The sequence below is a fragment of the Heterodontus francisci genome, chromosome 1 (genome assembly GCF_036365525.1).
Source record: "Heterodontus francisci isolate sHetFra1 chromosome 1, sHetFra1.hap1, whole genome shotgun sequence".
Classification (NCBI taxonomy): Eukaryota; Metazoa; Chordata; class Chondrichthyes; order Heterodontiformes; family Heterodontidae; genus Heterodontus; species Heterodontus francisci.
In genome coordinates, this window is record NC_090371.1 from 253982495 (window position 1) to 254009897 (window position 27403).

Sequence of the window (27403 nt, forward strand, 5' to 3'; positions counted from 1 at the left end):
GGTGGATCTTTTGAATATGAAAAAGTGTTTCAGATGTAAATTGCAGTAGCCATCTTGGCTGCCAGTTTAAAAAAAAAGTTAAATGCAGGGGTTTTCCATTAAATGTTTAATGTAAGTTTTCCACCGATTAATTAAAAATTCCTCATTTGGGATATCATGTTTTCTTGACAGTGACCTTTCATCGGAACATCTGATGGAAGGTCACACAGACCTGAAACATTAACTCTGTTTTTCTTTCCACAGATGCTGCCTGACCTGAGTGTTTTCAGAATTTTCTGTTTCCATTTCAACATTTGACTGTCATGGTTGTACTTGCAGGCATGGTGACATTAGGTGGCATTATTGTCTTCCTTCGGTATCTCGCACGTCCTCTGCTCGCAGAATCTACTTAGAAGTGTGAAGTGATAAATTCTGGTAAAAAGAAACAGCAGTAATTATATTCAAAATGGATTAAGGACAGGTACTGTGGAAGAGCCGATGAGTTTGAATTTGGGGGTACATGTTCAAAGGACATTCATTAAAGGTAGTACATCAGGTTGATAAGGCTGAAGAAAAGCTCATTGAATTCTTGGTTTTATCACATGGTATGAAAGCAAAAGCCAAGAGTTAGCGATGAGTCTATATAAAACATTAACAAGACCTTGGTTCGAGTACTGCGAGAGGTATTGGGCCCCACACTACAGGAAGAATATAGAGGCGTTAGGGAGGGTACAATGCAAAATACTAGGATGATTCAAATTCAGCAGTTTTATTGGGAGGGGCTGTTCAATTGGATTTGTTGTCCGGTCTGTCAGTGTATGTAGGGATCCCAGGATGAACAGGAGTTTTGCTTTTCTCTCCAGGTTTGTTCTCACGGGGGTAGGAGAGATGTGAATGTGAGTTTGTGATCCAAGAATTACTTCTGGATTTGGGTAGTTGGAGGAGGGGAAGTGAATTAGATTTCTGGTTGACTTAAGGGATTTCAGTTCACCAGGGTAAGGGGTGGTGGTTGCTGATGATTCACTGTGAGCCACTGTATTCTCAATTTCATGATGATCTTGGGTGGTCACGATCACACTTTATTTCCAGCAAAAACCTGATTATTTTTACAGGTTCATTTTGGAGACATGGAAGCAGAACATGAGACAAGGGAATTACTTTTGACCAACTGATGGCGCACATTGGTTGGCCTCCTGTTCCAGCACGAAGAAGCCCCTGCTCTTTGAGGTCTCAGCCTCACGTAAATTTCACAGGCAAGCTGTGGAGTACTAAACAGGCATGCTGTTGCAGCTCGCTGGATTGAGGCCAACAAGACTGGCTGGGGTGCCAGTGAAAATTGTAGGGGTGAGGGATGTCATGAGTACTCCTGCCACTCGGGCCCACAAAAATAATTCGGCACTTAATCTTTGGTGGGCTTCTTCGGTTCCATTGTCCTTGGAACTGTTTGGAGTGTGCATGGCATAGGCTCTGACCTAAATTGGTAATTGAGGTCATAGGACCCCATATTAAAATTAGCCTTCCATATTAAAATTGCATACTTGATAGTAGGTCCCATTCAAAGTGGAGCCGGTCACATTACCAATGTTAACCATTCTTTCAGGCAGTTCATGGTGTTTACTTAACAGTGATGGGCGGCACAGTGGTGCAGTGGTTAGCATCGCAGCCTCACAGCTCCAGTGACCTGGGTTCGAATCTGGGTACTGCCTGTGCGGAGTTTGCAAGTTCTCCCTGTGACCCCGTGGGTTTTCGCCGGGTGCTCTGGTTTCCTCCCACAGCCAAAGACTTGCAGGTGATAGGTAAATTGGCCATTGTAAATTGCCCCTAGTGTAGGTAGGTGGTAGGGAATATGGGATTACTGTAGGGTTAGTATAAATGGGTGGTTGTTGGTGGGCCGAAGGGCTTGTTTCAGTGCTGTATCTCTAAATAAAAATAAATAAATAAAAATCCAGCAAATCAAATAAGTGCTAGAATAACTTAGATTCTTCAATCTTCAAAGGGGTGGATAAGAGGGGGACTTTGTATACAGTGTATAATTTATTTATTGATAGTTTTTTAAGAGACTAAGTAGAATAGAAAAGGCTAATCTGGCACACTTTTCGTGTTCAAACATGACTGCAAGATGAACATTGGAACATCCTACTGAAAGATAAGTTCAGGACTGATGTCAGAAAGCACTTACCTCATAGTGGTTGATTCGTGAAATTGTCTTCTGGGAAGAATGGTCGAATCATTTAAGAAGTGGTTTGATAATGTCATGGTGAGAAGGGGTCATGGGTTTCTATGGAAGGATGAGCTAGATGGTGCAAATGGCCTCCCTCATCTCTACTGACCATTGTGCAGTTTACTGTGTGACATTGTGGGCTTTAAATGTGATGTATGCTGAATGCAACAGTTTTAGCAATAGAGAGAGGTTTTGAAAACGTGAAAGATTTTGGAGTATCGATGAGCTGATGCTGATAAATATTTTGGGTTTGTTTATTTTCTTTCACAAATTAGGTCAGTCTGGGTGAAACTTTATTGGAAGCTGAAAACCTTGATGATCAAGATTCTCCTGTCAACTGTTTTAGAAAGTTATTTGGTAAGAAAGTAAAAGTCACTGATAGGAAAATCTGAAAGTATGTAACAACAATGGCTGGATTATGTTGAGTTGGAACTTCCTGATGGCTCAGTTGGTAAATGCTATATGGTGCGGTTCTGAGTTATGTAGATTAGTAAAATCTCAGTCTTTATCCCTGACTTGTGTTGAGTTAGCCATTCACAACCAGAGCCATTCTGGTGGTGCTGCAGTGCCCCTTAATGCTCCTAGGCTAGGTAGGAAAATATTGAAGCAGGTTCCCATTTCTCATTGCTACTCACAATGCAATGCATGTGTGATGCCCTTGCCGATGTGCAGTCTGCTGATGCTTGTTGTCTAAGTTGGCAAATAAGGATTGTGCAGTTGGGATAGATGCCAGGTGGCTGCTGCTGCCCATGCTGTTTAATCTTTGCATCTATTTATAATTCTTTGGGTGTTACGCTGTTGGGTTATATTCCAAGAATTGGGTCCATCATTGGCTTCCTATGATCTCTGGCTTCCAAAAAATATTCTTTCTTCTCCTTTAACATAAAAAGGCATGGGCCAGTTTTTTCTTTTGCTGAACCTGCACTTTTCGTAGTCATAGAGTTATACAGCACAGAAACAGGCCCTTTGGCCCACCGTGTCAACGCTGGCCATCAAGCTTATCAATTCTAATCCCATTTTCCAGCACTTGACCCATAGCCTTGTATGCTATGGCATTTCAAGTACTCATTTAAATACTTCTTAAATGTTGTGAGGGTTCATGCCTCTACCACCCCTTCATGTAATATGTTCCAGATTCCGACCACCCTCTGGGTGAAAACATATTTCCTCAAATCCCCTCTAAACCTACTGCCCCTTACCTTAAATCTATAGCCCCTGGTTACTGACACCTCTGCTAAGGGAAAAATTTTCTTCCTATCTATGCCCCTCGTAATTTTGTTTGACGGTGGGGCAGTGCATAATTTAGTTCTTTTTATGCTAATTAGTGTTAAATCACATGAAACTTTTTTCTTGTAAATGTATCTAACACAGTGTATCTTTGTATTTACAGTGTGCGATGTCCTACCTCTAATTATTAATAACCCTGATGTGAGATTGCCTGCCAATCTGTTGTATCAGTATCTCCACAAGGCAGCAGAGTTTTATATTGGTTACGTTACCAGATCTCCTTCATTGGAAAGCCAGCATCAAGGTAATGCAGTGCAATCTCCTAAGATTCCAGTATTGCATGGTCACTGTGGGCCAGTTATGAGAGAGAGAATTGCTTTTATTGGTGTTAGAAAGTGATTTTTAAAAAATACAGGTTATTAATGATCAGTATGTAAACACTTATAGATAGAATTTTTAATACTTTGTAAGCATGCCCAATGCAGTTTCATTTTTGGGAAGTTAGTCTTTTATTTTGTTTCCCTCCTTCGAAGTCTCCTGTCCCTGTTCTTGCTCATCTAAAAAGGCAGGCTGGAGCTCTTTTTGCAGGACTCTGCCTTATTTCATAGTTGACTGCTAGGAAATATTACTGGAGTGGCTCAGCGTAACTGCTGATGAGACTTTCCACTCTGGTCACAACATCACTGGAAGGCAGGGGGGGATTTCTGCCTGTCTCATCACTGACCCTGGTGAAGTTTCCACGGTCAGGCTTGTGAATTTTTTTGGTGGACTACGGGACTTGCATCAGGTTGAAGGGACTGGCAACCATGATGAATACAAATAGTTTGCTGACTTGGAGAAACTGGCAGCAATCTACCCACAGGCTATCCATTGACCTGGCTCACTGTGTTGCCCATTCTAGTTAGGAATGTGTTCTGGTGGACCTAGAAACGCTTGAGTGCTGAATTATACAATCATTCTTTACAATTAGCATTGCTAAGGTGTTAATGAGGTTTATGTGACATATAATGTTACTTCATTATCTCCTTATTATAGTATTCCTGCTTATATTTAGGTGCATGTTGGAAGATTGCTATGAGAACAGTAGGTAGGACCTGGTAGTATGCCTCTCTGTTCAATTTTCCACTCTACTCATGCCAGAAGACTGATGTAATTTGGCAGGAAATTTTGCAATCCCTGTTACTTCTCACTATCACTTTGAAGAAGTACCTGATTTATACTTTGGCTCACTGATAATACTATTTAATTCAGAAGTTCCTTCTTACGTGGAATCCTGGTGCCTGCTACCCCCAGAATGATTGCTGGTGACTTGAATCGTTAAGAATTTGACCTTATTCATTTTTATCTAGTGTTACATTTCTGGTAATTAAATGGTACCTGTAATGCAACAAAATTATTTCAGTGTCATATTATTTGGAGGGATTTGGGGTTTATGTTGGGGTGGGGGGAAGTAGGAGTACTTCAATCATTTTTTTTAGCACAAATGACTTACTGACTGTAAGGAACATTTCCTTTAGTTTTAAGATATGCATTTGATCACAATTGGCAGATTATGGGGACTGTTCATAGTCATGAATTTAAAACATAAATTTCTTCCAGTATTTTGCCTAGTAAATTGGACATGTCAGAAATGTTTGATGGAGAAGAATTTGACACAAAGTATGAATTGACTGCTTGTATAATTTCTGAGTGGATGAATTTTTCAGAATTAGGCTAAGGAAATTGGAAAAGCTTTTATCCAGTTTGTGCTTTAGCCATTTAACAGATAAAAATTAATTTACTCCTCTCTTCTGTTAGGTTCCCAAGATACAGCTGATATAAAGTCACCCACCAAGCGAAGCACTCAGAAATACATCATAGAAGGCCTGACTGAGAAGTCATCGCTGATAATGGAACCATGGGACAGACTGTTTGAAATCATGTCTATCGTGGCAATGAGGTGTGAGTGGCAGATGGACAAAGCAAACAGGTTAGAGTTCTGATTGAGCATTGTGGCCCATTACATTCTGGAATAAGCATTATAGAAAAATATTCCAAAATTACATACCTTTAATATTACAATTTGCTGAGCTATTTTACCTTTTACCGGTGGGGGTGGGGGGTGGGGGGAAGTGTTTTAAATAATGTAATATAAAGTTTTAAATTTTTTTAATACTCAACTGATTTCCAGGTTGCTTTCCAAGATTGATTAAGTGGGCATGTCCAATCACATATCTCCATGGAGGCAGTTTATGGCTCCTCTTGGTCAAGCAGTTAGCTGGAACATTTGAATAATGTGAAAAATGATAAAATAAAAAAAAGTGATGGAAATACTCAGCAGGTCTGGCAGCATCTGTGGAGAGAGAAGCAAGGGTTAACGTTTCAGGTCAGTGACCTTTCATCAGAACATTTGATCAATCTTGGAAAGCAACCTGGAAATCTGCTTCTCTCTCCACAGATGCTGCCAGATCTGTTGTGTATTTCCAACACTTTTTGTTTTTATTTCTGCTTTACAGCATCTGCAGTATTTTGCTTTTATTAGATTTTTATTTATTTATGAAAAATGATCCCTGGGGATAGATTCCCTTTTTTCCCCCATCCCCTTTCCTCCAGTCAGTGTAGGACTGGCAAAACATGGCCTTTAGAAAATAATGAATAAATTAATATCAACTGTTTACATGATTCAATTTTAGTAAGTTTGTAGAAACTGTAGGATCAACCTACAAATTATTCTCTAGCTGCATCACAATCCTTAGTTGGGTGTCAAGCTGCCTTACCTTAACAGAAGCTGAAGACACTGAACCTTTTGAAATGATCTTGAGTTAACCAAGGTAAAAATTCAAATCAGATTTCTTTCTAGTACATTTTGTAAAGTCTTCTAACTGCAAGAAAAAGTTGTTGCTAGCTGACATTTTGTCAGTGTTTCTATATTCATTGCTTTTTGCTTTATTTTCTTGTTCCTCATAAGTTGCAGATATTTCAATCTACTTGCTCATCCTCCTTGCAGTTCTCACTGTGTTGAAATCAAGACTCGGTGCATATTCTCATAGGACCTAGCTATTTAAACCCTCTACCTCCCTTCGGTCTTTCCTTCCTCCTTCAAGTTTTAATAACCCTGCTTTAACTGATCCTTATTTCCTTTTTTTACTTTGTTTTCTCATGATATATTAAACATTGGTGCTCTCTTGTGCCTTAGCTTCTCAACTTAAAAAGGTTTGGTTGAGTTGAAGCACTGATTCCCACTCAGTTGACATGAGCAGCTAACTCTAAATACAAAAATTAAAAGTGAACTAGAGAAAAGATTGGTTCTTAATTCAGAACCAGCTCATACATAAGGCTGTTGTTTCACTGCTTTCATTCTTACTCTGCTGACTGTTCGAAACATATATGTGTAAGGCGAACATCAAACATTTCTTAAAAACTGATGGTGTGTCCAGTATTGCAGCTTGAAGTCTAAAATGACAGTACAGTATAATATTGAGGCGCTTTTGTGTTTTTTTTTCCCCAAGTATTTCACTCATTCCTGAGTTCTAGATTTTCTTTCAAATTAATCTTTCAGGAATTGTGGTGAAATTCTGCATAGGATGAAAGATTTGTGCAGGTATATAAACAACTTTGATGACGAAGGCCACAGGAAGTATAAGCACCAAGTTGTTTATTCTACAATGCTGGTTTTCTTCAAGAATGCATTCCAATACGTCGGCAGTATCCAGCCATCTCTATTTCAAGGTTAGTTAAGGGAGTGCTAGGAAAATAACTTTGCAGCAGGTAGCCAAAATCAGAGCTCTTGTATCTACAGGAATTTCCACATTTTACAATAAAATTTCATCTGTATGCAAATGCAGGAACGGAAACTGGTGATCGCCTATGAGAGAAGGTATGTAGTGGTGTTTTGTTGGCAGGTTGTAATTTAAAATTGCATGAAACAAAACAGAGAAGATACATACATCCTTCATGAGGTATAACCAGACATCACTACGTTGACCTATTGCAGATATGTCTCTAGTAAGTGAGTGAATTTCTATCAGCGTCTGCACAAAAATTTCTTAGAGAAATGTATGGAAAAATTTAATCATAACGCTATTCTAATTGTGTGTGAAGAAAATAAACTTGTATAATTTATTTTACCCTACAGGAAAAGTCTCATAGTTTAGGAATGTTGAAACTTAAAAAATTCAAGCTTTAGATCTCAAATTAGCTTAAAAGCATAGGTTTCCAGTAGAAAAATTGTCTATTTATAAATAAAACCAAATACACAAAATTAAATCTCAAGCTCTTCGGCCCTGAGCTTCCTGGGCCTAGGTGGGTAATACAGAATGTATGCCAGGCAGGTGGATGGGGTGGGGGGGGGGGTAGAATTTAGCATGGGGTGTGGTTCTGGTCGGTCTTCAACCCTTTCTCTTCATAATTCATAATTCTGATGAGCAGATGAGATGCTTCTTCCATGCCCTACCCTCACCAACCATTCTGCATCATTGGAAGAGGTGGAGCTGGTATAATGATGGGTTGCCTACTAGAAATTCCATCAGTTTCATCTTTCTTGTGGCTAAGAGATGGTGTACCTGTATACAAATGAAGAAGTGGTGACTAATGCTACTTAGCGAGATCAATTATCATTAGAAAAGTGGCAACAGAAGTATTTCAGGTTTTTTTTTGAGGGTTCATTCTATGGCCAAAGTGCCCTGCCCTCTTCACCAATGGAACTGTGAGGTGCCACTCTGATAATCTTGACCAGGAAACACTGTAAATGGTACTGGTGCTCTTTCTTCATGTAATTCACCCTGTCCTTGTGATTTGGGATAGGGTCAATGCTAGGGCAAGTGGTGGCTGGAAGTACCACCCTGCCTTATTTCCAGCAGCATAATGGGATTTGGAATTTCAGGAGCTTTATAATTTTTCTTGTGTACATCATGTCTGTTGCCTGTGTTTTAACTATTAAGCCATTGCTCAATTTTAATCTGCACAGCACTTGTCCTTCAACCAACACCACCAAGCCAAACCAACTGGTCAGTTATTTAATTTGCTGTTTATGGACCATCACTGTATGGCTGTTCCTTCTGTCTACATAACAGACTACACTTTTTTTTATACATTCATGGGATGTGACTGTTGGTGAGGCCTTTGAAAAGTTGATGATCTGCCATCCTGAAACACAGCAGTCCACATGGTGTAGGTACACCCACAGTGCTGATAGGGAGGGAGTTCCAGGATTTTGTCCCAGCAACAGTGAAGGAACAGCGATTATAGTTCAAGTCTTGATAGTGTGTGACTTGGAGGGGAACCTGCAGGTGGAGTTGTTCCCATGTGTCTGCTGCCCTTGTTCTTCTAAGTGGCGGAGGTCATGGTTTGGAACATGCTGCAGATGGAGCCTTGGCAAGTTGCTGCAATGCATCTTGTAGACACTGCTGCCACTGTGCGCAGTGGTGGAGGGAGTGAATGTTTAAGGTGTTGGATAGGGTGCCAATCAAGGGAGCTGTTTTGTCCTGGATGGTGTTGAGATTCTTGAATGTTGCTGGAGCTGCGCTGCTCCAGGCAAGTGGAGAGTATTCTATCACACTCCTGACTTTTGCCTTGTAGATGGTGGACAGACTTTGGGGAGTCAGGAGGTGAGTTTATTTATATGATTGTTCCACTTAAGTTTCTAGTTAATCGTAACCCCTGTGATGATGGTGGGGGATTCAGCAATTGGTAATGTTGTTGAACATCTAGGGGAGATGGTTAAACTCTCTCTTGTTGGAGATTTTCATTGCCTGGCACTTGTGTGGCATGAATGTTACTAGCCACTTATCAGCCCAAGCCTGAATGTTGTCCAGGTCTTGCTGCATGTGGGCATGGATTTCTCCTGTATCTGAAGTTGCGAATGGTACTGAACATTGTGGAATCTTCAGCAAACATCCCCACCTCTGACCCTATGATGGAGGGAAGGTCATTGATGAAGCAACTGAAGATAGTTGGGCTTTGGACACTACCCTGAGGAACTCCTGCAGTGATGTCCTGGGGCTAAGACGATTGGCCTGCAACAACCACAACCATCTACCTTTTTGTGAGGTATGACTCCAGCCTGTGGAGTCATACCTCGTTTTCCCCCAATACCCATTGACTTCAATTTTGCTACGGCTGCTTGATGTCACACTCTGTCAAATGCTGCTTTGGTGCCAAGGGCAGTCACCCTCACCTGACCTCTGGAATTCAGCTCTTTCGTCCACATTTGGACCAAGGCTGTAATGTAATGTAATAAGCCGAGTGGCTCTGGCGGAACCCAACTGAGCATCAGTGATCAGGTTATTGCTGAGTAAGTGCCGCTTAATAGCACTATTGATGACACCTTCCATCATGTTGCTGATGATCGAGGGCAGATGGGGCGGTAATTGGCTGGATTGGATTTGTCCTGCTTTTTGTAGACAGAACATACCTGGGCAACTTTCCGAATTGTCAGGTGGATGCCAATGTTGTAGCTGTAGTGGAACAACTTGGTTAGAGGCGCAGCTAGTTCTGGAGCACAAGTCTTCAGTACTATTGCCGGAATGTTGTCAGGGCCCATAGTAGCCTTTGCTATATCCAGTATGTTCAGCCGTTTCTTGTTATCATGTGGAGTGAATTAAATTGGTTGAAGACTGGCATCTGTGATGCTGGGGACCTCAGGAGGACGCCGAGATGGACTTAACACTTTTGGCTGAAGATGCTTGCAAATGCTTCAGCCTTGTTTTTTGTACTGACGTGCTGGGCTCCCCCATTATTGAGGATGGGGATGTTTCTGGAGCCTCCTCCTCTGGTTAGTTGTTTAATTGTTCACCACTATTCATGACTGAATGTGGCAGGACTGCATAGCTTTGATATTTTCCCCTCTGATTTTGCAGTATTACCATATATCAATACAATGCTACAGGAAATGGGAAGACGTGTTGCAGAGGTACATACAATTGAGAAGTAAAACAGAAGAATAAGGGGTGAAAAAGGGAAAGTGGATAAGAATGAGAGCAAAAGGAAGTAAAAGAACTTAGAACCAATAAAAGAAATGGACAAAAGGATAAGGAAATGCAAAATGCACATGTTTAGGAGTATATCTAAAGAATGGATTCCTGATTATCTCCATTGCAGCAGTGCTGCATACTAGGGAAAGAGAACAGAAAGAGATTCATATGGGGACGGGCAGAAAGAGAGATTTTCTGTTGAAGTTGGAGAGATGGAGACTTCCAATTCCAGGGCATAGCTGGGAAGGGAAGCAATGCTAACCATCTTGTGGACCTGGTTATGGAGGCAGAATATGATGGCACTAAGATAGCGACAGCCTTTTGATATGAGGAGCAGTCAAGGGAAATTTAATCTGGGGCATGCGAGAAGGAAGGGGACAGAGATCCTTTTAAAGAGTGTCAGAAAGAGAGATAGGTAAATATTTAACGAGAGGGAAAAGACATTTTTGCTCAAGACCAAAGGGAAAAACAAGTCATCTTGCTTTGAGCAAGCAGCATTTGTTGGGCAGAGCCTCTCAATCTGCTTTCATAGATTTGTATACTGAATTATAGTATCAACGTAGACCTGTCTAAAATGTGCCAATGAATGCTAACTTTGCTAGTTTAGCATGCAAGTGAAATTTGTCCCATCTCCTATTTGATTGAAGCTACTTTTTCACAAAAGCTGCAATGAAACTTGACAAAGTTTTAAAAGGTGCAAGGGACTATTTAATTCTGTGGCAGAGACTTTGTAATGATACTGAGATAGCAGTGGGTTGCTAGGGTATTCTATTCACTCTATAACAGCTATGCAAAATTCAGTACCACTTCAGTCCAAATCACAGGCTTCGATGTTTGGAATCTGCTGTTGGTTGCTATCTGCTATGACACATAATATTGGCAAAATAACATTCCAGAAATGAAATAAACTATATTGTGTACTTCAGTTATTACAAAGAATATCACAGGCTGGAATCTATTTGGTTGGAGCTGAGGAAGGAAAAAAGGTGCAATTACATTGCTTGGTGTAGTATAGGGAAAAGCTTCCCACTTGTGAAAGGATCGAAAATGAGAAGGCACAGATTTAAAGTGATTGGCAAAAGAAGCAAAAGCGACATGAAGTTTTTTTTTATGCAGTGAGTGGTTAGGATCTGGAATGCCCTGCCTGAGAGTGTAGTGGAGGAAGGTTCAATCGAGGCTTTCCAAATGGAATTAGACTGTTATCTGCAAAGGAAGAATGTGGGGGAAGGCAATAGATGAATGGCTCATTTGGAGAGGCGGTGTGGACATGTTGGGCTGATTGGCCTCCTTCTGTGCTGTAACAATTCTGTGATATAGGCCAACAACCGATGGGAGAGATGTAGAGGAACAAATTTGCAAGGAAATTACAGGGAGGTGCAAGAATTATAGAGTGATTATAATGGGGAACTTTAATTATCCGAATATAGACTGGGATAGTAGTAGTGTAAGGGGCAGAGAGGGGAAAGGGTTCCTAGAGTGTGTTCAGGAGAATTTTCTCCAGCAGTATGTTTCCAGTCCAACGAAAAAGGAGGCACTGCTAGACCTGGTTCTTGGTGGGCCAAGTGAAGCAAGTGTCAGTAAAGGAACATTTAGGGGACAGCCACCATTGTATAATAAAGTTTAGGTTAGCTATGGAAAAGGACAAGGAACAATCCAGAGTAAGAATAATGAACTGGCGGAAAGCCAACTTTAATGGAGTAAGAATGCATGTGACCCAAATAAATTGGAATCAATGGTTGGCAGGCAAAACAGTAACTGAACAATGGGCTGCCTTTAAAAAAGAGATAGTTCGGGCGCAGTCAAGATAGATTCCCACGAAGGTGAAAGGTAGAGCAAACAGATCCAGAGTTCCCTGGATGACGAAAGAGATAGAGATTTACATGAAGAAAAAAAAGTGTTCTTATGACATGGAGTTCCTCAGGGTAGTGTCCTAGGCCCAACCATCTTCAGCTGCTACATCAATGACCATCCTTCAAACATAAGGTCAGAAGTAGGGATGTTCACTGATGATTGCACAATGTTCAGCACCATTCGTGACTCCTCAGATACTGAAGCAGTCCGTGTAGAAATGCAGCAAGACCTGGACAATATCCAGGCTTGGGCTGATAAGTGGCAAGTAATATTCGCGCCACACAAGTGCCAGGCAATGACCATCTCCAACAAGAGAGAATCTAACCATCTCCCCTTGACATTCAACGGCATTATCATCGCTGAATCCCCCACTATCAACATCCTAGGGGCTACCATTGACCAGAAACTGAACTGAAGTAGCCATATAAATACCGTGGCTACAAGAGCAGGTCAGAAGCTAGAAATCCTGAGACGAGTAACTCACCTCCTGACTCCCCAAAGCCTGCCCACCATCTACAAGGCACAGGTCAGGTGTGTGATGTAATACTCTCCACTTGCCTGGATGGGTGCAGCTCCAACAACACTCAAGAAGCTCGACACCATCCAGGACAAAGCAGCCCGCTTGATTGGCATCCCATCTACAAACATTCACTCCCTCCACCACCGACGCACAGTGGCAGCAGTGTGTACCATCTGCAAGATGCACTGCAGCAATGCACCAAGGCTCCTTAGACAGCACCTTCCAAACCCGCGACCTCTACCAACTAGAAGGACAAGGGCAGCACATACATGGGAACACCACCACCTGCAAGTTCCCCTCCAAGTCACACACCATCCTGACTTGGAACTATATCGGCGTTCCTTCACTGTCGCTGGGTCAAAATCCTGGAACTCCCTTCCTAACAGCGCTGTGGGTGTACCTACCCGACATGGACTGCAGCGGTTCAAGAAGGCAGCTCACTACCACCTTCTCAAGGGCAATTAGGGATGGGCAATAAATGTTGGCCTGGCCAGCGACACCCACATCCCATGAAAGAATTTAAAAAAAACATGTCAGGTGGATAACAAAAGCGAGAACCAGGCTGAATATAGAAGGTTCAGAGGGGGAAGCAAAAAAACAAATAAGAGAAGCAAAGATAGAGTATGAAAAGAGACTGGCATCTAACGTTACAGGGAATCCAAAAATTGTCTTTGGGCATTTTAATAGTAAAAGGGTGGTGAAAGGAGGAGTTGAGCCGATTAGGGACCAAAAAGGGGACTTACACAGGGAGGCGGGGGCATGGCTGAGGTATTAAATTAATACTTTGCATCTGTCTTTACCATGGAAAGATTCTGCGTAGGTCATTGTGAAAGAGGAGGTAATTCACACTTGAAGCATTTAAAATTTGTAAGAGTATTGGATAGGCTAGCTGTACTTAAAGTTGATAAGACTCCAGGACTGGCATCCAAAAAAAACTGAGGGAAGTGAGAGTGAAAATTGTGGAGGCACTGACCATAATTTTCCTGTCTTCCTTAGATTCGGGGTGATGCCAGAAGACTGGAGAATTGCAAATGTGACACCCTTCTTCAAAAGAGGGTGTAAAGATAAGCCCAGCAACTGCAGGCCAGTCAGTTTAACCTCGGTGGTGGTTTAGTTTAGTTTAGATTAGAGATACAGCACTGAAACAGGCCCTTCGGCCCACCGAGTCTGTGCCGACCATCAACCACCCATTTATACTAATCCTACACTAATTCCATACTCCTACCACATCCCCACCTGTCCCTATATTTCCCTACCACTTACCTATACTAGGGGAAATTTATGATGGCCAATTAACCTATCAACCTGCAAGTCTTTGGCATGTTGGAGGAAACCGGAGGAAACCGACGCAGACACAGGGAGAACTTGCAAACTCCACACAGGCAGTACCCAGAATTGAACCCGGGTCGCTGGAGCTGTGAGGCTGCAGTGCTAACCACTGCGCCACTGTGCCACTTCAAGAAATGATAATTCAAGACAAAATTAATAATCACTTGGGGAAAATGCGGGTTAATTAGGGAAAGCCTGCATGGATTTGTGAAGGGAAAATCGTGTTTAACTAACTTGCTGGAGTTTTTTGATGAGATAACAGAGAAGGTTGATCAGGTCAATGCTGTTGATGTGGTGTACGTGGACTTTCAAAAAGCATTTGATAAAGTGCATTACAACAGACTTGTGAGCAAAGTTATACGTCATGAAATAAAAGGGACAGTAGCTATATGGATACGAAATTGGCTGAGTGACAAGAAAAGAGATGTATTTTGGACTGGAGGAAGGTTTGTAGTGGAGTTCCCCAAGGGTCAATGTTACGACCCTTGCTGTTCTTGATCTATATAAATGACTCAGACCTGGTGGTGTACAGCCACAATTCCAAAATTTGCAAATATGAAACTTGGAAACGTTGTGAACTGTGAGGAGGATAGTGTAGAACTTCAAAAGGATGTGGACAGGTTAGTAGAATGGGCAGACAAGTGGCAGATGAAATTTAATGCAGAGAAATGTGAAGTGATTCATTTTGGTAGGAAGAACGTGGAGAGACAATATAATATAAAGGGTGAAATTATAAAGGGGGTGCAGGAGCAGAGGGACCTGGGTGTATATGTGCATAAATCATTGAAGGTAGCAATACAGGTTGAGAGTGCGGTTAATAGAGCATACAGCATCCTAAGCTTCATTAATAGGGGCATAGAGTACAAAAGCAAGGAAGTTATGTTAATTTTGTGTAGAACACTTGTTCGGCCTCCACTGGAGTATTGTGTCCAGTTCTGGGCGCCACACTTGAGGAAAGATGTGAAGGCACTGGAGAGAGTCCAGAAGTGATTTCCTACAAATAGTTCCAGGGATGAGGAACTTCAGTTATTTGGATAAATTGGAGAAGTTAGGACTTTTCTTTGGAGAAGATTAGGTTGAGAGGAGATTTGCTAGAGGTATTCAAAATCATGAGGGGTCTGGACAGGGTAGATGGGGGGAAACTGTTCACATTGGTGGAAAGATCAAGAACAAGAGAGAACAGATTTTAGGTAATTGGCAAAAGAAGCAACAGCGACATGAGGAAAAACTTTTTCATGCAGCGAGTGGTTAGGATCTGGAATGCACTGCCAGAGACTGTGGTGGAGGCAGTTTTAATTAAGGCATTCAGGAGGGAATGGGATCGTTACCTGAAAAGGAGGACTGTGGAGGGCTACGGGGAGAAGGTGGGTGAATGGCACTAGGTAAGTTGCTGTTTCAGAGATCCGGTGCAGGCGTGGATGGCAGAATGGCCTCCTTCCGTGCTGTAACAATTCTGTGATATTTCAAGGATGTAATTCATTTGATATTAGTAGACGAATCAATCTTTGTTCCAAACATTTCTGATGTCAACTGAATATTCTCAATTTGTTCATGTTTTGTAACACATTCCACAGCCTCTTATTGGCCTGTACATAAGAATTGTGATTATGATAGTGATAATGAGGTTCTGAAGTCTCTGTTTGTCTAAAAAGCAAACTAAAATTTGCTTTAAACAATAATTGAAATTTGGTTTGTTTTATGTGATGTATGTTAACTGAATTCTTGACATACATGCATTAACCTGGTCTCATATCATGTGGATTAGCCTAAGTCTCATACATGCTGAAATTCTTAGTGTTGTTCAATCCCAGAAAGCTTTCTGTTTGTGAATGACTTTGGGAATCACCTTTAGTCTTCACTGCTATTAATCAATTAAACAGACCCTTTTTGCAACATGTGCACTTCTGTTATTGCAGATTTTTGTATGATAAGCAATTTTAAAAAAAAGTTTAGAGAAACCTAGAGGAAATATCTGAATAATTCAGTTGAATAATTAACAAGAAAGATGACAAGAACCAACATTGAAAATAACTCAGAGGAATTGCCATGTGCATCTATTGATTTGAATGTTGACTGTCAGAGCAGGACAGCAAACATTGCCCTGTAAGTTCAGTGTTATGTGGCATTGTTAACATATCCAGAGAGAGTGCTAGATTTTAATATCATAAATGTTTTAACTTTTCTGTGATTCTATGGAGCATTTTTAGTCAATATATTCTGTGACTAAAACAAATTGTAATGCAGTTCCCATATAGTAGCTTTTTTTAATTCATTCTTGGGATGTGGGCTTCATTGGCAGGCCAGCATTTGTTGTCCATCCCTAATTGCCCCTGAAAAGGTGGTGGTGAGCTGCCTTCTTGAACAGATGTAGTCTGCATGGTAAAGGTACTCCCATAGTGCTGTTTGGTAAGGAGTTCCAGGACTTAGATCCCATGGCGATTATATTTCCAAGTCAGGATGGTGTGTGACTTGGAGAGAAGCTGCAGTTGGTAGTGTTCAGATGCATCTACTGTCCTCGTCCTTTGAGGTGGTAGAGGTTGCTCATTTGGGAGGTGCTGTTGAAGAAACCTTGGTGAGTTGCTGCAGTGCACCTTGTAGATGTAGATATGTTCTTGTTTATGTTGATGCTATTTTATGCATATTGGTTTAACAGCTAAAAATAATTTTTTTATTAGCATCTAGCCCTTCCAGCAACCAAGTTCCTCTTATTTTATTGGATGACTTGTCAAATATCTATGGTGACGTGGATATCGATAGGAGTAAACACATACATAAAAGACGGAAACTTGGAGAAGGGAGGGAAAAAACACTGGTGAGTAATCTATATCTCCTGGATTTTTCATTATTTTTGGTAAGTTATTTTTCCCCCAGCTGTAAATGACCAGGTGTCAGATTCTTTGTAATGCTGTTCTTGGTGTCGTCATCTGCCAGACAGGGGAGATGATGGCATAATGGTAATGTCACTGAACTAGTAATCAGGAGGAACAGAGTAATGTCCTGGGGACACGTGTTCAAATCCCACTACGGCAGCTGGTGGAATTTGAAATTTAATTAATTAATTAGAAAAAATATCTGGAATTGAAAGCTGGTCTCAGTAATGGTGCTATGAAATTATCATCATTTGTCACAAAAACCCATCTGGTTCACTAATGTCCTTTAGGGAAGGAAATCTGCCATCCTTGCCTGGTCTGGCCTACATGTGACTCCAGACCCACAGCAATGTGTTGACTCTTAACTCTCCTCTGAAATGGCCTAGCAAGCCACTCAATTGTCAAGGGCAATTAGGGATGGCCAACAAATGCTGGCCTTGCCAGGGATGCCCACACCCATTAAAGAATTAAAAAAAAGAGAAGGATCAGCTTTCACGTACGCTAATAATACCCAACTGTTCCTCTCCCACCTCTGTCGACTCCACAACTGCCTGTTGTCGGACTGTTTATCTGATATTCAATCTTAGATGAGCTGCAATTTCCTCCAGTTAAACCTTGGGAAGACTGGAACCATTGTCTTTGGCACATGCCACAAACTCGCCACCATTCTCACATTGCATCCTAACCACCAATTTCATCCCCCTCCCCAGCCATGGTCTCAGGCTGAGCCTGACTGTTTGCATTCTCAACGTTCTATTAGTCCCGACCTGATCTTCCAACCCCTATCATCTCCATCACAAAAAAACATCTACTTCCACTTTGGTAGGGTTGACCGTATCTGCCCTGCTTCAGCCTATCTCCTGCTGAAACCTTCATCTACGTTTTTGTCATCTCCAGACTATACCAATGGCATCCTGGTCACAACCCACCACCCACCGCCCCCCCCCCCTCCCCGCAACCCCATCATCCAGCCTTCATAAATTTTGACTTGTCCAAAACTCTGCTGCCCATATCCTAACCTGCACCAAATCCCACTCACCTGTCATCCCTGTCACTGTGACCTACATTGACTTCAGCTTCCCCAAGGCACTCGTATTTAGAATTCTTGTATTCCATATTAAATCCCTTCATGGTTATGTCTGACTCGTTCTATGTAGCCTCCTTTAGCCCTACAACTATCCCCATACTCACTATTCCTCTGACCCCATTGTGCATCCCATTCCTTTCCCCCACCATTAGTGACCATGCCTTCAGCCATCTTGGCTTTAAGCTTTGAAATCCCCTCCCTAAACCCCTATGCCTCTGAGACCCTCCTTTAAAATCCAGCTCTTTGACCAAGCTGTTGGCCACCTTTGTCTTTGTCTTGAGCTCTATTCTTGTATGATTATGTCTTGTGAAGTGCCTTGGGACATTTGTCCACCTTTAAAGGCAGTATATAAATACAAGTTGTTATTGTAAACATTGGAAAGACTGAAGCCATCATCTTTGACCCTTGCCACAAATTTGCCACTGGTTCCATTCTGCTCTTGTGCCATTGTCTCAGGTTGAACAAAACTGTTCGCTACCTTTTTATGCCATTTGATGCTGAGCTCAGTTTCTGACCTCACATCCTCTCCATCACAAAGACTGCCTGGTTCCACCTCCATAACATCACCTGTCTTCACTCTTGCTCAGCTCATCTTCTGCTGAAACCGTCCTCTGTACCTTCGTTACCTGCAGACTTGACTATTCCAATGTCTTACTGCACCGTGTCCCACCCACCATCCTTCATAAGCTTCAGTTTATCCAAAAATGGGCTGGCTGTAACCTATTCATGCCAAGTTCTGCCCACCCATTGTCCCCGTCCTCACTGACCTACATTCTCCCGGTTCCGCAAAATCTCAGATTTAAAACTCTTATCTTTGTCTTTAAATTCCTTCATGGCTCGACCCCGCTTTATCACTAACCTCTTCTAGCCTACTATCACCTTCCTACCCTCTAATTCTCTTATGACTCCAACCTGTCAGTTCCTGTATTTTACTTCCCTCCTCCCTTAGCCCCACCTTTGGCTGTGCCTTCAGGTGCTTAGGCTCCATGCTCTGGAAACCCCTCTGCTTTTCTATGACTCTTTCTGTTTAAAACCTTTAAAACCAACCTCTGACCAAGCTTTTAGTCACTCCATCTGACATCTCCATCTTTGGCTGAGCGTCTGTTTTTTTTTCCTGGGGCCTTTGTGAAGCGCCTTGGGTTTTTTGTCCATTAAAGACACTGTGTGAATGCACATTGTATTCTTTATGTTTGTCTTTCTCACCTTTTTCTCTCAATATAGCTTCTGTACCTTTTAGTTTGTCTCTCTTTTCTCTTGTTTCTGTAAATTTTCCCCTTTAAATAAATCTATTTGGTTGTACTGTGATCTGGTCAAAGTTGCTTTTGGCAATGGTTGAGAATATTCCTGTCTCATGCCAGGATTGCTGCCATCAAATCTGTTTGACAAGATTATCAAGTAGCATTGAGACCTGTTGCTAAATTGGTTATGCCATAATTTGCACTTTCTTTAACAACGCTTAACAAATTCAGAATAGTGGGTAATGAAACATTAAGGTTATCATGAATGGAATCAATTCTACCACCATATAACAATAAATGTGAATTGATTTGTAAAGTGTGGAATATCAGTGTAAGTCATTGGCTTTTTCAGTAGTTTTTGTTGTGGAATAAGTTCGAGAAAGTAATGAGTTGGTCCTAAACCAATGTATTTCCAGCACTTGATTGAGCAGCACCTTAAATGAGCTCAGGTGCACAGTGCCATTTAGATTTTAGCTCTTGACGTATACCTGTTATTTTCAAATCCTCTCAGACTGAACTCTGTAACCAAGAGCTCACTGCTTCACATCTAGCATAATGGTCAGCTGCTGTGACTGTTTCTGCTCACTGAAGCTTCAGATGTGTAACAGCAACAGATTTCGGAATTTGTAGATGATTTTCCACTTCCTTTGGTTTTTATCAATAATTCCACAGAAAATCTGCTATATACCAAGTGTGCTGTTGCAGAGCCTCATTCTTTCCATATTGGTAACCTTTAGTTATGCATACTAGATCCTCCAGTTGATCTCTTGTACTATGAGAGGGCACCTGGGATGATGTAACCTTGGTTCAATTCAACTCAGAATTCCTGCTTGTAATTTTTCACAGTTACTGTTTTATAATTGAATATCTCTAGTTTATAAAGAATAATGGATTGTTGCTACGCATCTCAAGTTAATAACCTAATTGATGGGCTCCAGTAACACCATATGTGTCAAGGATAACTTAATTTGTAAATTTATTCTGTTTTGGATCTTGTTTTTATGGTGTATGACTTTGTGTTTTTAAAATTATTCGCTCTACTTAGTTTGTTTTGACCTGTGAATTATAAGAGTCCAAATTAATGACTCACTCAAAAGGTTATGATGATTAATGGAGTTAATTTATTTGTACCCACAACTACAGATTTAAAACTAGCACAGATTTAAATTGATTACAGGAAAATTAAAATGGTTACAGAAAATGATTTAACAGGTTAAGAAAAGAAAATAATAAAAAATATCAGCAAAAATGCTTTGCTACTTTACTGCCAGAAAAGGAATGCTTCAACAATGTTGCTCTACTCCCAGCAAGTAAATGTTTCAAAAATACCTAGCATTAGGAATGTATGACTAGTTGTTAACATATCTGTGATATTTGAGCAATCACCCAAAGTGGCCAGCTCCTGTTGATTGCAGACTCTACTTCTGATACTTAGTTGGGCTTCCGATAAGTGATCAGGTTCCTCCTTCCCTCGACTGTGCTGTTGGTCTCTCGCGACTGCAGCAGAGATCTCCGATGTGTTCAACCTTTTATATCCTTTTCAGGAGATAGGGTTACTTTTCTATATGGCCACACCATACCATGAAGCTTTGTTTAAAAGCATAATACCAATTCTATTCTGCGACCTTTGTTCAAATCATGATTTGAATCTGCCCAGAAAACTATCCATCTCTCTTTCACTTTCTCCAGTAATTTTCTGTTCTGTGAAGTCCGTTCGTCTATCTTTCAGAAAAAGATGTTTGTATTTTGGTGTTTCATCTTGTCTAAGTTGTACTGTCTTTCCAAGGCCTACTGTTCATAAATTCAAAACACCAGTGTTTCTTGCTTGTCTGCACCATCTCTGTTGTTTTTCCTGATTTGTTTCAATCTCTCAGCTCAGGAAGTCCAGCAAGTATATTTTAAAAAGACTGAAATGTATCAGAGATTTTGTTTTCAGTCCAGTTTGGTTTGTGCAGCACATGATGGGGAAGATGGCCATGCAATTTGGCAAGAATTAGTTTTAAAAAGGTTTTTTTTTCCTACAATGGCCCTCAGTGTTCCTGCCATGCAATGATATACAACTGAAGGAATATTGGGGTGAATTTTTTTTATAATTTATGGGATAGTTTCTACAAGTGTCTCATGAAATTATTTTTATTTAATTACCATGAAGTTGATCAGTAAAAAAGAAAGACTTGCATTTTGTATAGCACCATTCATGACCACCAGATGTCCCAAAGCACTTTACAGCCAATGAAGTACTTTTGAAGTGTAGTCACTGCTGTAATGTAGGAAACATAGGAGCCAATTTTATTGATAATGACCAGATAATCTATTTCTCTGATATTGATTGAGGGATAAATATTGACCAGGATATCAGGGATAATAATGCCGTGGGAATTTCTGCGTTCACCTGAGGAACCAAGGTCCCATCTGCTCTAATGTTTCATGTAAAAGAAAGCACCTCTGACAGTGCAGCACTCCCTTAGTACTGCACTGGAGTGTCAGCTAAATTTTTGTACTCAAGTGATGGAGTGGGACTTGAACATACAACCTTCTGACTCAGAGGCAAGAGTGCTACCAATTGAGCCATGGCTGGCACCTGATATTAAATGCAGTATTATATTAATGTGATTAAATGGAATTGTTACATTTTAAAATACTAATTGTTTCCCAGTGACTCAGCAGAGCATGGCCATGAGTAGCTAAGCCGTGTCACCCTGGAAGATTCAGTTCAGTGCCCTCTAAGTTGACTGATCTCTTTGAGCAGTGGTAGGTACCATAATTGATCTTGGCACCCCTGGAGAGGAGCAGGGAAAATCAGCTACATTTACCACTTGCAATTGTTATCTGGTGTAGTGGTTCTCAAATCTTTTTGGTTGAAGGACTTCTTTCAAAATGGATTAATGATCACAGATTTCCCCACCCCACCCCATCTAAATTATAATGCCGATAATACCTGGGCGAACTTATATTTTGGCACCTTTTCTTTGAATTTAAAGAGTATGGAGTATTTAAATATTGAAAAAAACTCCGTGCCTTGAATAAGGCTGAACTCACCTGACGGTCACCACCCGCCTTCGTAACTGCGAATCTACCTGACAACCTTCCTGCTGCTCTCAGAACTCCTGCATGCATGCTCCCCTCTGAGGTGAGACAGCCAGCCAACTCTGAGCTGCACGTGTGGCAACCGCAGACCCTTGTTTCAGAAACCCAGACCTGGTGATCCCTGCTGGAAGTCTATGGGCTGGATTTTATAGGGGCCTCGACGTCGGGATTCGTGGTGGGGGGGCATGAAGGTTGCCCCGGATGAGGCCCGCCACAGACCTCGACGCTGGCAGGGCCCATCCCGATCCTGCCAGTGGTGGCCCCCCGGCTTCTTGGTGACGGGAGCTCATTTTAAATATGTAAAATAATTAACGTACCTGTATTAATGAATTTCCATCGCCTGCTAATGTGCCGCTGCGATCTTCATCCTGGCACTTAAGCGCCTTCGGATCCCCATCTGGGGAAACGAGGTGCGACACCTGTGGGGAGGGGGGAGGAGGTAAGTTTATCAGTGTGGGAGGGGAGAGCGGGGTCAAACTTACTTTATTGGTCTAGGGGGTGATGGGAAGGGGTAAAGGTAAAAGGTTCAGAACTTTGTGGGAGGGGGCAAAGTCATTCAAGCTAAGTATTTTGGGAGGGGGATGGGCAGGAATAACGTGTAATGCTATTGGAGGAGTGGGAGTGGGTTGGGAATATTTCTGCAATTATTTTTAATAAGCTCACATGCAGCCTTTAATAATTTAAACTGTCAGTAAGGGCGCTAAGCCCTTTAAAAATGGCACCTGCGCCGGACGCCGTAGCTGGGGACGGCTCGCCCACTGCTGCACGCCATTGGGGGTGCAGTCCGCCCTGGACATGTTAATGAGCTGCCACATATAAGATCGCGGCGGCTCCGCGGAATGAAACCCGCACGTGCGGGCCACATCTTTTATGGGGTATGGCGGCGGCAACATGGAATCCAGCCCTGTGTGTGGATATTGGTTAAGGACAAGGAAAGAGTGACGTTCAAAAGTGATATACCTTGTTCTTCATGGTTGAGTAGCCTGGAAACGTTCATTGTCAAGGCTCACGCATGAGGAACAACCATTTGGGCGAGGTACAGGAAAATGATTGACATCATGGAAGGAGTTAATTTATCCAGCAGAGGAGAAACAGAAGAGGGAAAATTGGTGAAAAAGGTAACTCATAACATGTTAATGGCTTAAAATATAAATTTTAAAGCTAGCTTTCCTTTATATTTTATTTCAGAGTTCAGATGATGAGGAATGTTCTGGAAAAGGGCGTAACCGTCACATTATTGTCAATAAGATTGAGATGCCAAACTCAGTTGATGTACTTGAGAGCTTTAAGCTTGCAAGAGAAAGTTGGGAGTTGCTTCATTCTCAAGAGGCTTTGGAAAAAGGTGGGGCTGAGCCCATTTTTAAATGGGAAGTAAATTCTTCTACTCTGTAGAACCCAATTATGTGAGAAGAGGACTTTTTTGATGTGCTGTCAAAATATCTATGAAACTGCACAATGTTTTTTTTTCTTTCTATACATTAGAGATTTATTAGGTCACAATTGTTGCTTCAAACTATCGGCTTGGTTAACTTATTTCCAACTTAATATAAGTGTGAAAGCCTTGAATGATTTAATCCCCTTTCAGATTTTCATATGGGAATCATTTTCTAATTTACTCACAATTGTGTTATAGTACTCTATTTACGGTACAGATCTGCCACTGATGCAGCTGTTGAAGTCTGTGACAAATTTCAAATATAATTGTTACCTTTGATTTCTTGGATACTTGCTTGATGGATTTCCAGATGCCAGAAGTCCTGCTTGAGATATCAGTGCCATTGTAAACAGAGAGAGTTCTGACACCAAGAGCAGAAACTCTTAAAGGCATGGTTGCTATTATGGGGCAGTGCTCCTGCTCTTATCTGTACAGTGAGTTGCATGATTTTACCTCCCTTTATCTGTTTGTTTGGTTTTTCTGCAGTGATTAGAATTGGGGAAGTTACTGAAACAAAGGACAGGTTTTAACATTTTTGAGAAACAGTTATACCCCTATAAATAATATTGCTTTTGCGAGTTCAATTGTAAAATTCCGTTTTCCTTTTGCTTCTGCTCACTGGGGGAGCTCTTTGTAGATGAATGGCAGTAAAACCATTACTTTCTGTACAGAAGGGTGTAGAAGCTCTTCACTTGATCAGTCAAGTGGCAGCCATAGTTCTCCTGACCCATTCTTCTGCCTTAAAGCTGTTCTGTACTTAATAAGAAAGACACAACAGTAGATTTCTGCTGTTAGTTTTTTTTATCACTCTGCCACGTCTTGTTTAATGCTTTGTATAAGGAAGTTCATATAAGTAGTAGTTACATTTTTGTGCATTGTGATCTTCATTAGTTTGAAGGTTCTTCAATTCAAATCGCCTCTCTAAGGTTCTCTGATTTTATCAAGGCATTTGGGGAACTACAGTATAGAGGAAATTCCTATTTTCCAGTATAATTTGCACAGCAATTCTTGAGTTTTTTTCACTGACTTCTGAAAAGATTGTGGATAAGTTTAGATAGGCTTGATTTATACGCGTCAAAATATCTGAAGAGGACTGCAAATATTCAAAATTGATATCTTTTGTAGACAATGTTATTTTAAAATTTCTTAATTTTAGCGAAGAACTATATCTGCAGACATGTAAAATAGAATTGTACATTTTTAGGCGTTTTATTTAAATATTTGGACATAAAGTAGAGAAATTAATTCAGAGAAATTGGATTTGTTTACAGTTATCAGATTGAAAACTGCTAAATGCTTTTGAACGGGTTTCTTTGGTGACCTTTCAAACAGATAATAAAGAAGCACTTCTTATAAAGGGAATGGTTTCCAAATTCGCTATTGGCTACCATTTTTCTTGGAATTATGCAGGTATTTCTAGCTATAGAGTTGGGTCTAGACCTTAACTAGCCGGTATATCGAAAGTGTCTAAAACACTTTGTAAAACACTTGGAAGTATAATCACCTTTGAGAAGTCAATCTGGAAAACAGAGTGAGTTTACTCAAACAACAAACTGCAATAAAACATAAAAAAAGATATCGTGATGGCCACATAGCTATCTATGCTCGGGCTATTCTGATCAGAGTATTTTGTGGCTTAATACTTTGGCAGTGCACAACGTTTCTTGCACTTAGGTGTGCTCTTTGTTTTTTTTTCCAATCATGCATGCCCATTAGTAATCAACAGTATTGGCTTCATTAACTTTCTAATGTACCTTGTTCAGTGCCAAAATAATAGAAAACAATTTCTTAGCATGCAATTCCAGAAACTCTCTTGAGGGTGGTAACTTAGAAGAAATTGTTTATTAAGAAATGCAGTACAAAGAGAACCCATAAATTAGGGACAATTATGCTCCATTTTTGTCACCAGACAATGATTTTATATTATATTTTTATATGATAAAATATATTTATATTATATATTTTTATATAAACTGCATTTGTCATTGATATTCCAGAGTTACTGATGTATTGAAATTGCAGCATAATATTTGCTTCTGGTGGTTGCATAGCTCTGCAAGGGTACTTGCAAGAACTGAAAAACTTTTTTTTCCTTAAACTGAGATGCACTATTCGGCACTATTTTTAATATCTTGTAGAACTTATTTCTGATTCTTTTTTTCACTTTTAAGAATTCACACGAATCTGCATGTCATGGAAGACTGAAACCTGGCTGTGGCTGAGAATATTCATAACCGACATGATTGTATACCAGGTAAATTATTTGAGGTTACGCTGACTGTAGAAGCACAGAAAGACAAAGAACAAAGATAATTACAGCACAGGAACAGGCCCTTCGGCCCTCCAAGCCTGCGCCGATCCAGATCCCCTCTCTAAACATGTCGCCTATTTTCTAAGGTTCTGTATCTCTTTTCTTCCTGCCCATTCATGTATCTGTCTAGATACATCTTAAAAGACGCCATCGTGCCCGCATCTACCACCTCCGCTGGCAATGCGTTCCAGGTGCCCACCACCCTCTGCGTAAAGAACTTTCCACGCATATCCCCCCTAAACTTTTCCCCTTTCACTTTGAACTCGTGTCCTCTAGTAATTGAAACCCCCACTCTGGGAAAAAGCCTCTTGCTATCCACCCTGTCTATACCTCTCATGATTTTGTACACCTCAATCAGGTCCCCCCTCAACCTCCGTCTTTCTAATGAAAATAATCCTAATCTACTCAACCTCTCTTCATAGCTAGCGCCCTCCATACCAGGCAACATCCTGGTGAACCTCCTCTGCACCCTCTCCAAAGCATCCACATCCTTTTGATAATGTGGCGACCAGAACTGTACGCAGTATTCCAAATGTGGCCGAACCAAAGTCCTATACAACTGTAACATGACCTGCCAACTCTTGTACTCAATGCCCCGTCCGATGAAGGAAAGCATGCCGTATGCCTTCTTGACCACTCTATTTACCTGCGTTGCCACCTTCAGGGAACAGTGGACCTGAACACCCAAATCTCTCTGGACATCAATTTTCCCCAGGACTTTTCCATTTACTGTATAGTTCACTCTTGAATTGGATCTTCCAAAATGCATCACCTCGCATTTGCCCTGATTGAACTCCATCTGCCATTTCTCTGCCCAACTCTCCAATCTATCTATATTCTGCTGTATTCTCTGACAGTCCCCTTCACTATCTGCTACTCCACCAATCTTAGTGTCGTCTGCAAACTTGCTAATCAGTCCACCTATACTTTCCTCCAAATCATTAATGTATATCACAAACAACAGTGGTCCCAGCACGGATCCCTGTGGAACACCACTGGTCACACGTCTCCATTTTGAGAAACTCCCTTCTACTGCTACTCTCTGTCTCCTGTTGCCCAGCCAGTTCTTTATCCATCTAGCTAGTACACCTTGGACCCCAAGCGCCTTCACTTTCTCCATCAGCCTGCCATGGGGAACCTTATCAAACGCCTTACTGAAGTCCATGTATATGACATCGACAGCCCTTCCCTCATCAATCAACTTTGTCACTTCCTCAAAGAATTCTATTAAGTTGGTAAGACATGACCTTCCCTGCACAAAACCATGTTGCCTATCACTGATGAGCCCATTTTCTTCC

General features: G+C 41.2%; 1 protein-coding gene across 5 annotated transcripts in view; it reads left to right on the forward strand.

The window, feature by feature from the left end:
- The window catches only part of ints10 (integrator complex subunit 10), a 98134-nt gene that overhangs the window by 27239 nt on the left and 43492 nt on the right, over window positions 1-27403 (forward strand). For all 5 annotated transcript variants that reach the window (XM_068042971.1, XM_068042976.1, XM_068042987.1 and 2 more), the window contains exons 5-11: window positions 2476-2557; window positions 3591-3731; window positions 5225-5396; window positions 6966-7135; window positions 16753-16889; window positions 23548-23701; window positions 25966-26048. In XM_068042971.1, coding sequence (XP_067899072.1) covers window positions 2476-2557; window positions 3591-3731; window positions 5225-5396; window positions 6966-7135; window positions 16753-16889; window positions 23548-23701; window positions 25966-26048 — 939 coding nt within the window. The remainder of the gene's footprint in view (window positions 1-2475; window positions 2558-3590; window positions 3732-5224; window positions 5397-6965; window positions 7136-16752; window positions 16890-23547; window positions 23702-25965; window positions 26049-27403) is intronic.